At 34.2% G+C, this 13,340-nt stretch overlaps 1 protein-coding gene across 1 annotated transcript in view; it reads right to left on the reverse strand.

Annotated features, from left to right (window-relative positions):
* The window catches only part of CNGB3 (cyclic nucleotide gated channel subunit beta 3), a 143,808-nt gene that overhangs the window by 48,034 nt on the left and 82,434 nt on the right, over positions 1 to 13,340 (reverse strand). Inside the window, exons 9-11 of the mRNA XM_065895239.1 lie at positions 10,560 to 10,624; positions 9,705 to 9,827; positions 1,183 to 1,324 (exon numbers count right to left, since the gene is read on the reverse strand). Of these exons, the coding sequence (XP_065751311.1) occupies positions 1,183 to 1,324; positions 9,705 to 9,827; positions 10,560 to 10,624 (330 nt within the window). The remainder of the gene's footprint in view (positions 1 to 1,182; positions 1,325 to 9,704; positions 9,828 to 10,559; positions 10,625 to 13,340) is intronic.

Here is a 13,340-nt window from a genome sequence, read left to right on the forward strand (position 1 = left end):
TCAACATCCTTAATTTAACATTCAGAGCCCTTAAAATATCTTGTCCTTACATACATCTCTAACCTTATTTATAGGTGTCCTTCACTCCCATTGTTCTGGTACTTCTTCTATTTTCTCAAACATATCTTGTGCTTTATCATCATCTTTCACACACTGTTTCTGATTGATTGAACTATCTGTCTATAACTACTGAATCCTATCTGGTTTTTTAAATACATTTTCCTCTATGAAACCTCCTGGGAAGCTTCCCTTTTCTGACCTAATACAGAGCTTTCAAACTCTCTTCTGGAACTTACCAAGGATAACAGCCCCTTGACATCCATGGATGTAGGATTTGAGTTATATTTGTTATCAGCTTCAAATATTATAATGAATAGTTTTCATTGCTAAATTTTGTTAAAGCATGAGTTTTATTCTTACCACTGTCAGTGTGGTGAGTGGGAACCAATAATTTATCTAGTGGTAATAATCATTTTGTGATTTTGTCTACCTATTTACCCCACACACAAATCTCAACATGGCTTTTGCTCTCAGACATATAATATGTAATGTACCTTACAAGGAAGTATAACGTCTAAAGATGCTACGCTGCGAGCTTTTTATTTCTTGTGAATCTGGGAATTTACAAAGGTGTTGTGCTCTATCCCTTGCAAATGGCATCTACCTTGCAATAGAGTTATTTGGGTATTTGTTTTACTTTCTTACTAGACTGTGATTCCTTGAGAATAAGGCAAGGAGATACCATAATAAACGTTTATGAACCAATGATTTTTTAATTAAATTAATTTAGACAGCATTTGGTAGCCTCCGGTTTAAATGACTTTTGAAGTTGATCTTAAGCCAGGGATTTTATGACAATATTTGAAGTTTAAGTAAAAAAAGAGAGCTTCTAAAGTTTTCAGGAAACACCAAATAAGAAGTTAACTTAGAAATGTGACTCTCTGAGAGTCTAACGCAATACTCATTGTGTACAAGTCTTCTGAAAAATTTGATGGTTTAAAAATTGAAAGGCAGTGTTGATCTATTTACATCCCCATTCAATTCATCAAAATAGATGGAAATTAGTAAAAAAAAAAACCCACCAGATAGATTTTGATTTTTTTCTCTGTAAAGTTTATAAAGACTTGTTAGACTTTCAAAAATGACAGCATTGTATATCCAGGGATTCACATCTCAGTTTACCTGACCAATTAAGCTGGAGAACACAAAAACTCCAGAAAAAAAATTCAACAGTTGAAAAACAATTTCAAATGAAGTTTGTGGTTCTGGAAGGCCCCCAATGGTAATTAAAGTTCGAACTGCCCAATAATAACATCTCAGATACCTGTGAAAAGAGAAGATATACATTTTGCTCTTTACTATAACAGTAAAATGCCACTATGCTTGGGAATATAGATTACTACTAGATTTTAACACATTTCTTGCTAATTGAGATTTTCTTTCTGTAGGCAGCATTAGCAAATACCATGTATACTAATGTAAACTTCTTTTTTAATGTAAACTTCTTGATAAACATTGTGAAATGACTAAATAAACACAAGGATGGTATTTACTAGCTGTTCCACTTATTTCTTGCTGCAAAGCAAATCACCCTAAAGTTTAGTGGTATAAAACAACAACTATTTTACTAGGCTTATCATATTGTGGGTCAGGTATTTTGTAAAAGGCCCTGCAGAGATGGCTCATCCATGCTCTATGATGAGTGGACCCTCAGGTGACTTGAATAGTTAGAGAAAACTGGAAGTACTTGATTGAGGCCAAAGTTCTGAGGCCTTGGTTCTAACTGTTGACGGGGTTCCTCTGTTCTCCATGTTATATCTGTTTGGAATGCCCAGGGTATCTTCTCTCACAGTCTGAGCCTGGGCTGGAATGGTTGGAACAGCTGGGGCTGGCTGGGTATTTTCATTTGGTCTCTCCTTATGACTAGCTTGGGCTTCCTTACAGCATGGAAGTCTTAGGGTAGATGGACTTTTTGTCTGGTGGCTGGTTTCCCCCAGAGTGATGGCAGCCCAGGCAGTAGCTATAAGGCTTCTTTATAACTCAGAAGCCCTGCAATATCTTAATTTCTTGCCATGTATATTTGCCAAGCAAGTCCCTAAGACCAGCCCAGATTCAAGGGAAGGGATATTTGAATATACCTCTCAATAAGAGGAGCAGTAAAGGATGTGAGGCTACCTTTAAACTACCCCACTAGTGATTAGTGAGGAATATCGTAGACATCAAGTGTGTTTATGGAGATGGGAGAGCCCTTTACAGTTTAGAACCAGTTATTTTTTACTGATGGGAAGTAGAGCAAGTAGGTATAAACTTCTCTATTTTCTACTCATATCTTATTATGTTATTGAATATATAAACCGTGGCAGAGACAGAGGAAAACTGAGTTATATCTTAAAAGGGGAATTACTCTTGGGTGTAATAGGTAATTTATCTAGAAAGTTAGTATTGAAGAAAACCAATTATGCTCAGAAATATACTTGGTAAAGATTCTGTACCTAACTCGTGCAGTTGCAAATGGAGAGACAGATCATAATAGCCCAGATGGGAAGAACATCATGAACCAGGGCAACAGAAAAGAATATGATAAAGATTAGGACAGAACATATAAGATTCACTTAGCTATATTTGATCAAGTGTTTCATGTATCCAGAGTGAGGTGGGAATAGAAGTTAGTATTACAACCCCATTGTATATATATATATATATATATTGTAATTTTGGTACACAATTAGGTATACTACTGGGTATATTCCATACAGCTCTGTTAACGTGGTCTGGATCAGACATTTCCACTGAATCCTTGAAGAAAAGTGTCCCATATATAGAGACCATCTTCAGATGTTGTTACAGAGAGGCATTTGGATTTAGTGGGTTTCAGCTAGCTATTCTAGTTTCCAGAATAAACACAGAAAAGCAGCACTTTTTACAGAATCCTGCCCTAGTCAGGCTTTTATTTCTTGTCTGGGTGTGTGACATAAAGATTTGCAATTTAAGTAATGGTACATTTGTCTTTGAACAAGGATGGTCTTTTTCTTGTGAAAATAGATTACAATTTTCAGATCTTCAAATACTAAGAAGTTGAGGTTTACAAAGAAAGAATCAAACTGCAGTTAAAGTCAGTATTCAAATAAAAACAGATCTAGAAAGAAATCACTTGTTTTGATATTCAATACCTTTTGAAGGACCTGAGTTTTTGTTTGTCTGTTTGTTTTACCTGGTAATATAGGAACAGACAAAGAATTAGCTCTTTGGTAAGGTTTGAAACCTCTGTGCCAAGAGAATAAAAATATTACTACTCTGCAATAGTTTTTCTAGCAGGCTTCCTTAGACTTACAAATATTATAGTGAACTTGATGTCAAAGAGAACCACCTTGAAGAAGTATGGAATGAATTTTATGGATTGCATTTTAACTTTTCAATTCCAATTTATAATTTCCTGTTGCCTGATTTAGTGTTATCACAGGTCCGGGACCTGTGCGTCTCTTTGAATTAAGGAAATTTATTGACCCCAATACAGCCCAAGAGTGAGACAGGGACCAGATTCTCTCCCTACATGGCAATTCCATTTCAAGTATTGAGATTACTATCCCCTACAAAGTCCCTCCAGTGTTAAGAGGAACAAACACATGAATTACTTTCTCTCATTTTCTTATTTATGGACGTTAGAAAATAGCAATTAAATGTAAAACTTAGGCATTGATTTTCCAAATCTGAAGGGTTAGCCTCAAACTATTTTTTCATACTGAAACAGTCTGCTATGTTAATTGGAAGTTTTCTGCCCGGATGCTTTGAGGTTTATTTTGGGATTCTTTTCTCAGTCATGTCTTACAGCCAGACATGCACAACCAAAGGTAAGATTTGTAATTTAATTAGATGGCATCTTATTGATTTTCTAGGATTAGCTTAATTAGTCAAGTGTATCCACCTCTAATATTTACATCCTGGGCAGATAGATCTTTTCAAGGAGATTCTATCTGGCTGATTTAATACATGAGCTGTCTTACAGGCTCTATATATACAGCCCCAAGTTAAAGCACTAAGGCAGAACTTGACATAAAACCATAAAAAAAATTTAGTGTGAAAATAGAAATTCTTCCTCTGTGAAACAAATGCAGCATTAAACTTTTCCTCCAACATTTTGTTTTGAAATATTTCAAACAAACAGAAAAACTGAAAGAATTTCACAGTGAGCACCGTATATCCACGACCTAGACTCTATTATGAACATTTTACTCTACCTTCTTTGTCACATATTCCTCCATTTTCCATCCATCAATCCATCTTATTTTTTGGATGCATTTCAAAGTAATTTGCAGACAGTAGACACTTCCTCCTAAATACAGTACTTCAGAATATTTATATATATATAAAACTCAGAATATACTTCAGAATATATATATATGTTAGAATATACTTCAGAAAAAAAATATATGTACTAGAGTTAAGTATTGGTAAAGAGTTATTTAAAAATTTTGAACATACATTGAAAGCACAAATCTTAAGTATACTATCTGATACTATTTGATGAATTTTGACAAACCCATACACCTGTGTAACCCAGAAACCCATCAAGATAGAGAACATTTCCATTACTCCAAAAAGCTCTCTTTTCCCAGTCAATTCCTGCCCACACAGGCAACTACTGTTCTAATTTTTTTCTGTCTCAGATGAGTTTTGCCTGCTTTAGAATTTCACACAATGAAATTACACAGTATATACACTGTTGTGTAAGATGTCTTTCACTCAAAATAATGTTTTTGAGATTTAGCTGTGTTTTTGTCTGTATCAGTACTTTATTCCTTTTTATTGCTAAGCACTATCCCTTGAGTGACTATAGCACAGTATGTTTATCCATCTTCCTGTGGATGAACACCTAGGCTGTTTCAAGTTTTTGGTTCTTGTGAATAGACATTCTATGAATATACTTATATAATTTTTTTAGACATATATTTTCTGTTCTCTTGGGTAAATATTTAGGCTTGCAATTTTTGTTTTTAAGGTAGGTGTTATATTTAGTTGTAAAAGAAACTGTCAGATTTTATCCCTCCAACAATGTATGAGTTCCAGTTCCTTCATATTCTTACCCCAAGACTTGGTACTGTCAGTCGTTTTAATTTTAGCCATTGTGGTGGATGTGTAGTGGGACATGCAACTTTTAAAAGTACCCAATTTGCTACTTTATGAATGGACTTTTAAACTACCCCAATCCATCTTAGTTCTAGGTTTCTGTAAATTTATCACTGAAGGCACCGAATATGGAGAACGGTCTCATTAGAAGATAAACTCCTCAAAGACAGGTATTACACAATAGGAGTGTAATATATTTGCTAAATGACCTGAAAGAATAAGTGAAAGGTTATGCATACTTAGACTTAAGAACATAGGAAGGCTGTATCTGTGAGCACATCTATGCAATCCCCTTCTATACATGCTGCCAGCTGCCTTTCATCTCCCTTCTGGTCTACTGAATTCTTCTGTTCTGGAGGTTTTATTACATTTTTCTAAGTGTCTATGTAAAGACCATTCTTTTTTTTTTTTTTTTTTTGTCAGTGTCTGAACTGAAGTATCTAGGGGACCTGAGTTAATACCTTCATCTACCCTGATCTCATCTTCCTCCTGTGTAAAAAGAAGGGAGTAAGTTATCCTAAATTTCCCTAACTCTAAGATATGGAGATTCTGACTCTTTCTCCATCCTCTCTAAAGTCATGATTCCCATGACAAACTTGCTTGCTATTTTTACTCTTTCTTTTGACAGTCTATGTGTTAGGGATTGAGGCTACGTATTTGCTAAGAAGTTTGCGCACGCTGGGAAATTTATGTCAGAAAATAAATAAATTGGGGTATATATGGATTAAGGGACATTGGGAACATTTCTGGGTACCAAATAACCTTAACTACTTATGTTTTCCTTTTGAGCTAAGTAAGCCATTTCCTACTTTGTCAAATTCCACAGTCAAATGAAGGATGCCATCTACTTAGTATAAATGAAAATGACTTCTTGTCTTCTATTGAAATGAACAGACATTGTTATTCTGATGAGGATTAATAAAATAGTAATAAATGACTCATTTTAAATGCTTACAATGCTCCACTTACGCCCCACAGTTGCTGCATAATTCTAACTAGGAGAAAGTTTACAAGTCCAGTGATTTCATAAGCAACCTTCAATTTATAGGTCATCAGAAACCATCACGAGGGTTAACTAAAAAAATGCTTTAAGCTTACATGGTCAAAGGGTAATATGGAATAATAGAAGGGGCAGGTGATGCTTAAAATCTGTGGGAAAATGTAAGTATGTTAATAACTGCCATTTGCAAATTATCTTAAAATACATATAAATGCTGCTTTTAAAGACATTTTATTTGTCAGGATGTGTCCCTGACAGCTGGTAACAGGATTATTGGACCTTTGGTTTTGGTTGAGAACCCTCCTGTCTAAAGCAGCAGAGAATGGGGGCTGTATCATACCAGTGCTGTGAAATGTATTGAGACTTGCTTTTTGGCCTAGAAAATGACCACTTTTTGTAATCTTTCCATGAATAATTAAGAAGAATGAGTGGTTTCTTCTTCCAAGGAGGAAATGCAGATGGCCTATAGATATATGAAAAGATGCACAACATTGCTAATCATCAGGGAAATGTAAATCAAAACCACAATGAGATATCACCTCACACCTGTCAGAATGGCTATCATCAAAAAGAGCACAAATAACAAATGTTGGCGAGGATGTGGAGAAAAGGGAACCCTTGTACACTGTTGGTGGTAAAGTAAATTGGTATAGCCATTGTGGAAAACAGTATGGAGGTTTCTCAAAAAGTTAAAAATAGAACTACCATATGACTCAGCAGTTCCACTCTTGGGCATATATCAAAAACAAAAACAAAAACACTAATTCAAAAAGATACCTGCACCCCAATGTTCATAGTATTGTTGTTTACAATTGCCAAGATATGAAAGCAGCCTAAGTGTCCATTAACAGATGAATGGAAACAGAAGATGTGATACACACACACACACACACACACACACACAGACACACACACTGGAATACTAAGCCATTATAAAGAATGAAATCTTGCCATTTGCAACAACATAGATGGACTTGGAGGGCATTATGCTAAGTGAAATAAGTCAGACAGAGAAAGACAAATACTGTATGATATGTGAAATCTAAAAAATACAACAAACTAGTAAATACAACAAAAAAGAAGCAGACTCACAAATATAGAGAGCAAACTAGTGGTTACCAGTGGGGAGAGGGGAGGAGGGAGGGGTGTTATAGGGATAGGGAATTGAGAGGTACAAACTATTATGTGTAAAATAAGCTACAAGGATATATTGTACAACACAGGGAATATAGCCAATATTTTACAATAACTATAAATGGAGCATAACCTTTAAAAATTGTGACTCATTATATTGTACAGCTGTAACATAAAATATTGTACAGCAACAATAACTCAATAAAAAAATTAAAAAAGATTAATGAGTGGTTTCTAATTCTTGGGTACAAAGTTCCATTTGTATTTGTTAAATCAAGCTTTTTAATGGGTTCTCAAATCTTTTATATCTTTACTGATTGTCTGTGGTTGCTTGATCAGTCAATAGTAGTGTGTTGATGTCTCACACTTTGATGGTGTATTTGTAAATTTCTCTTCCTTCTAATAATTTTTGCTTTATGAATTTCTTTGATTCATCATAAGTACTTTGCATTAGGTGCATGCACATTTAGAACTGGTAAATATTGATAGTGAGTTGAAACTTTTATCATTATATGATAACCTTATTTTTCCCTAAAATAATTTTTGTTTTAAAGTCTATTTTGACTAATATTATTTGACAGTCTCTTTTAGGTGGTGAATTTAATTCATATTAAATTATTCTGCTTACTGATATATTTTAAGTTGTTTCTACAATCTTATCTTTTTTTTATTCTACTGATTCAGAAGTTATCTTCTCTATTTCTGTTCCTTAGTGATTATCTTACTACTTTACTCCAGCTTCAGTACCCACATTTGTTTTTTAGACTTTGGAGATTCCTTTTACTTTCTAGAGAGTTTAGCAATCATTGAAAACTGTTGTGATTATAATTTATGTAGAAATGTATCTTATAACAAGTAATTGCAATAACTAATACAACAAAAATTTCAAGTAGTTTATCTTCTTGTATTTTAGTGAGAGGGCTTTGAATATCTGGTCTGCACTGTAGCTGGAATTAGACGTCTAAAATATTAGAACAATGTAGCTTCAGTTTCTTATGGGTTGAAACTGAGGTTTCTTTCTTCTTGTTATAATACAGATTTGGTCATTCCTTCCTTTTTTCTTTACTCTCTCTCACACACTCACTATATGTTAAGTATTTAAAGAAGGCAAGTAGGAAGAGAGAGTAAAGAAACTTCCTTCTTGCCTTCTTTAAATACCTAACATATACTGAGTGTATGTTATATATTTAACAATGTTCTAGGCACTGGGAACAAGATATATTCTCTAGAAATGCTGCAGAAAGGCATCCAGGTATGAAAAGAGAAATAGCTCCACTTTTTCTGGATGGCAACTGTATATTATTTTGCTAATTTGATAAAAACACTTATCAGACTTATGGGTCTAATGATGTTGAATTACATACTACTAGGCAATATTTAATATAGTTGGTATCTTACTCAGTTTTCTTTGTAGTTACTTATATTAAACTAAATGCATATTTAATTCACATTCTAAAGGGAATTACTTATAGATTTGGTTATACACTTTCTTCTTGTTGTGTGTGTGTGTGTGTGTGTGTGTGTGTGTGTGTGTGTATTTCCCCGATCAGTGGGCCTTCTGACTTTAAATTTTTAAAATTAGTTCTGGTTAAATGTTCAAAAAATGTTATAATCCCTCATTCAGATCCTGCTCACTCTAGCTAGGGTGTAATTTTGTGAGGTATCTTTACAGTTTTTGCTCTATCCTATAATTGCTTTCCTTCCCAAGGCTGCTGTGAGTTGCCCTTCAAAGTCATGCTGGGACCTGTTATTTTCCAGTAAGGACATTGCTTTATAATAGGCTCAATGTCATTTCACTGGAGCAGAAAGTTAGTGGAATCTACTTTATGCCAGGCCTTTGTATCTACCAAAAGGAAATTTCACTATTAAAAAACTCAGTTGCCATTGTTGAGCCCTGATTCTACTGTACTAAAATTTTCAGACAATCTCTTATTCTCAGGGTACTTGCATATCTAATTGCCAAGTTTAGTATATGATCCTTGTTACTTTGTGTTTAATTGAGTTAGTGGTTATAGCTGACTCATAAACCCATAAAGCTCTTCAGTGGTAAACTAATTAGCCACTGCATCTGCCCTCCAAATAATTAACATTCTTCATTACTAACAATCATCATAGGAGTTATTAAAAGTTACCTTACCACTCAGCTGTCTAAACACAGGCTTTCAAACTTTTTTGTTCATGATCCTGAGTAAGAAATGCATTCTACAGGTTAATCCAGGACACACACACACACACACACACACCCTACTCGGTATGACAGACTTGGATATTTTCTATTCTGTCCTCCTCTATTCTATCCTCTTTCACTTAAAAACATACTGATCTACTAATAAAGAGTTAATGGATTGTGATTTACAGTTTCAAAAAACACTAGCTTAAGAAAGCTCAAACTGAAACATAAAATTAAGAATAATCAATAAACATTTCCTTCAAAATTAAAACTTACTTGTTTCCTTCACCATCATACACCCATCTGGTAGTTCCAATTCCTTCATAGTTTGAAGCCCAATAATACATACAAGCATTAATGTGCAGAGTAAAGAGCAAGTATCCAGTTGTTCGAATACATCTGGGAAGGAGAATAAATGCAAAGTAAGACTCATGTTATTTCTGGAATACAGCCTATTTTAACATTTTCTTTTCCTTAAAGTCTCTGCTGAATCTCCTTGCTTTAAATTTGTGAACTGTTAACTCTCATTAGTACAATATAAAATGATGGTGCCTTCACATGTTTTCTGACTGCAGTGTCTTGACCGGGACTGACAAGAGTAGAAAAAAAAAATCCTCTTTTCACAAATGGTATGAGTCAACTCCCTGAAAGATATGCCTCCAGGGTCACCTCTCCACTTTGAGTCCCGTAAAATACACCATGCTGATTTCACTGGATATCTCTGAAAAGCTCATGGGATTTTATGCTACGATTAACTGACTAGAGGTCTCTGGGCAAGTTAAGTTCAGAACAGCAAATGAATGAAAATTCAGACTAGAATGAATTGTCATGAGAGAGATGTAAAAACTTGTGAAAGAGCACGTTTCTCTGTCTTTGTTCTGACTGAAGCAGGTAATACGTCCTCTTTTTCAGTCTTGTATTCTTCTAAAATCTAATATAATTTTCATACTTTTATCTCACTTCAAAATGTTCAAATCTACTTTAGAACACAACCCAATATTTTACATAGCCCCAAATCTGAGATTATTCCCTTCTCTTTTGCAGGGAGGCCATATTCTTCCCAAGTCCTGTCTAAAATATTTCACCATTGCTCTCTCTCCCAGCCCTGAAGTACATTGAGTTATACTTTACCTGTAGATATATGCCTTGTTCATTATAGACTCTAGATGATGATTAAACTCAAAAAATGAAGTGTACTATGTAGAAAACAAGCAAAAGAAATCCAAAAGTGCATTAGTCTTAAATACATCTATTATATTTAAATAAAACAATATAAAATAGACTTTATTTGTTACTGAAAATAATTCTATTCATGTCTTAGAAAAACTAAGGTCTGTCAGTGGTATTTTCCTCCGGGTAGTGCATTTTAACAAGGTGCCAAACTTCCAGAGCTTCTTGCTTTATTTTATTTCTACCCTCTAGTTATAGTCTTGTTTGTAATGCTTGTTGAAAATCAAGCTTAAAAACATTTCTTTCCTTTTTTTTCTTTTTTAAAGCATGTGGTAGAACTTTATTTTACAATAATTAAAAATCATACCTCCCCCCAAAACATAAGTAAGATAGTAAAAGCATAATAAAATACACTGAAATCGTAAATAGGTGTTAAGGCCTGTTGCTCAACACTAGCATTGTTTTTAAGCAAGTTGCATTAAATGTGTATTTATTTCAACAAAATGTAAAGTTCAATTAATATTAGCATTTGTTATCTATTCTTGACATTGCTCAAAGACATAGAGAGTTTATATGCATTTAATCCAAACAGTTGTTATTTGCCTCAAGGTTTTCTTCTGCTTACACCCACTTCTATAGCAACAGATACTCCCTACATGCACTCTTACCCCCTACTTTCTCTTTTTAATCTATAGGCTGTAAAATGCAAGAGCAAGAGCATGAAATCCAGAGCCAAACACCAATCTCCTCTCTGCCATTTATTAACTGTGCGACCTTGGAAAAGTCACTTAGTATTTCTGTACTTTGGTTTCCTCATCTGTAAATTGGGGACAATAAGAGAATGTACTTAGACTCATAGGATCTTACAGATAGGAAGGGCTATTAGAGATTATTTAGTTCAAAGATTATTTAGTTCAAAATTTCATCCAATGTAGATAAGACTGTAATAGAACATTTGGAATTAGAAAACAGCTATAATAGCAATGACTATTTAACTAGAAATATACACAAATGATTTGTTTTTCCAGAATTCCTAAGTAGGAAACATCCATTAACCATTCAGATTAAGATAATTTCAATTTGTGGTAACTTGTTTATTGTGCTCTTAACAGAAGTTTTCACAAAGGCACATTTTAAAATTTAGCTTAAGTGTTCACTGTAGAGAAAATTTATATCCTTAATTTGTTTTCTCATATATAATTTGGAGATAGGTAAATGATATTTTCCCTAGAGAACTGCACATTAAAATGACACACTTATGTGAAGATGACTGGACTGTGGGGTTATGTAAAGAAGATTAATGTTGGCTTTCAGGATCTCCTATATTATAAAAAAAACTACCTAATATAGTGAGTAGATTTTTGGACACTGAAGGGACACAGAGATGGGGTTTGAAGAGTTAGCATTTTATAAATTTTTATTATAATGCCAGACAAACACTCAAATCCATAGGAACTTGAGTCTCTCTCAAAGTTGGTTGCTTCTGAGCAGTGGCCTCCAGAAACATCCATTCTACACTAGAAATTTGATGATGGATGGCCAGCCCACCAAGCTGCTGGGAACGTTAAGTTCTGCTCAATCTAGACCTACATTCTGTGGTCAAAACAGAAGTCTCTAGAGTTGTCTTGGATGGCCAAGAGTATAGAGTAAGGTCCCTCTTGACTTGGAAAAATCATGGGTGTGGAAGGAAAGCTCCTTCAGCCTGAAGTTTATTTGCCCATCTGATTATAGTAAGGAATTTGGGATCAGAAAAAATATGTGATAGAATCCAGATACTGCCACTCACCAGAGTGTGTCTGGACAGATTTTTTTACTCTGCTAATTCTCATTTCCCTCATCTCTAAAATGAGGTTGTTTGGAGGAATAAATGAGATAATGAATACCAAGTTTAACAAAGTATGTAGCTACAGGTATGTATTCAACAGATATCAGCTGCAGCTGTGTTAGGATCCACCCGAGTCTCCAGATTATGTCATCTTGTTTTCCCAAGGTGTCAAAGCGATAACCACCTAAAACTGATAAAATCTTTGGTGTTCCTTTTAAGAAGGCTGGCTTTGGAAATACAAGCTATCATTGCTATTATTAAAAATTTATATGAAATTTCACATCCTGACTCTCCTCAGATTCTTCTTAGGTATCTGATAAAGCTATGAGTTATAAAATATTTATGTCTTAGAACCTTTTTGAATAGGTAATACATTCACATAGTTCAAAAACAATAGGAAATATATACCTTCATAGTCTTTTCTCCTATTCCTGCCCCTACCCATCCTGCTTTTCCCTCCAGCTTCCCATCCTTACTTCAGTTAACCATTTTTATTAGACTTTTTGGGTAGTCTTCCACTGTTTATGTAATATAGAAAAATAGAATATTTTCCCCTTTCTGTTACAAAAGTTACTATTGTTCTATAAACTGTTCTGTAACTAGCTTTTTTTTTTTTTAACTGAGCAGTTTGTCTTGGAGATCTTTCATAGAAAACTTCCTCTTCATTTTTGCATTACAATGTACTCTATAGATATACTGCAATGTATTTAACTATTTCCCTCTTGATGGACATTTGAGTTGTATTTAAGTATATAAATAATTTTGTTATGCAAAACTGTGCTTGCATTTTTCTATAATTATAGAAATTTTGATGAGTGAGATAACTTAGAGGTCAGCTAAACTAATACCCTCATTTTACAGCCAGTATTGCAGGCATTCAGTGACTATGTAATAAATAGTGACAAGTGGAACAGAAT

Source organism: Phocoena phocoena, chromosome 17 (genome assembly GCF_963924675.1).
Source record: "Phocoena phocoena chromosome 17, mPhoPho1.1, whole genome shotgun sequence".
NCBI classification, from domain to species: Eukaryota; Metazoa; Chordata; class Mammalia; order Artiodactyla; family Phocoenidae; genus Phocoena; species Phocoena phocoena.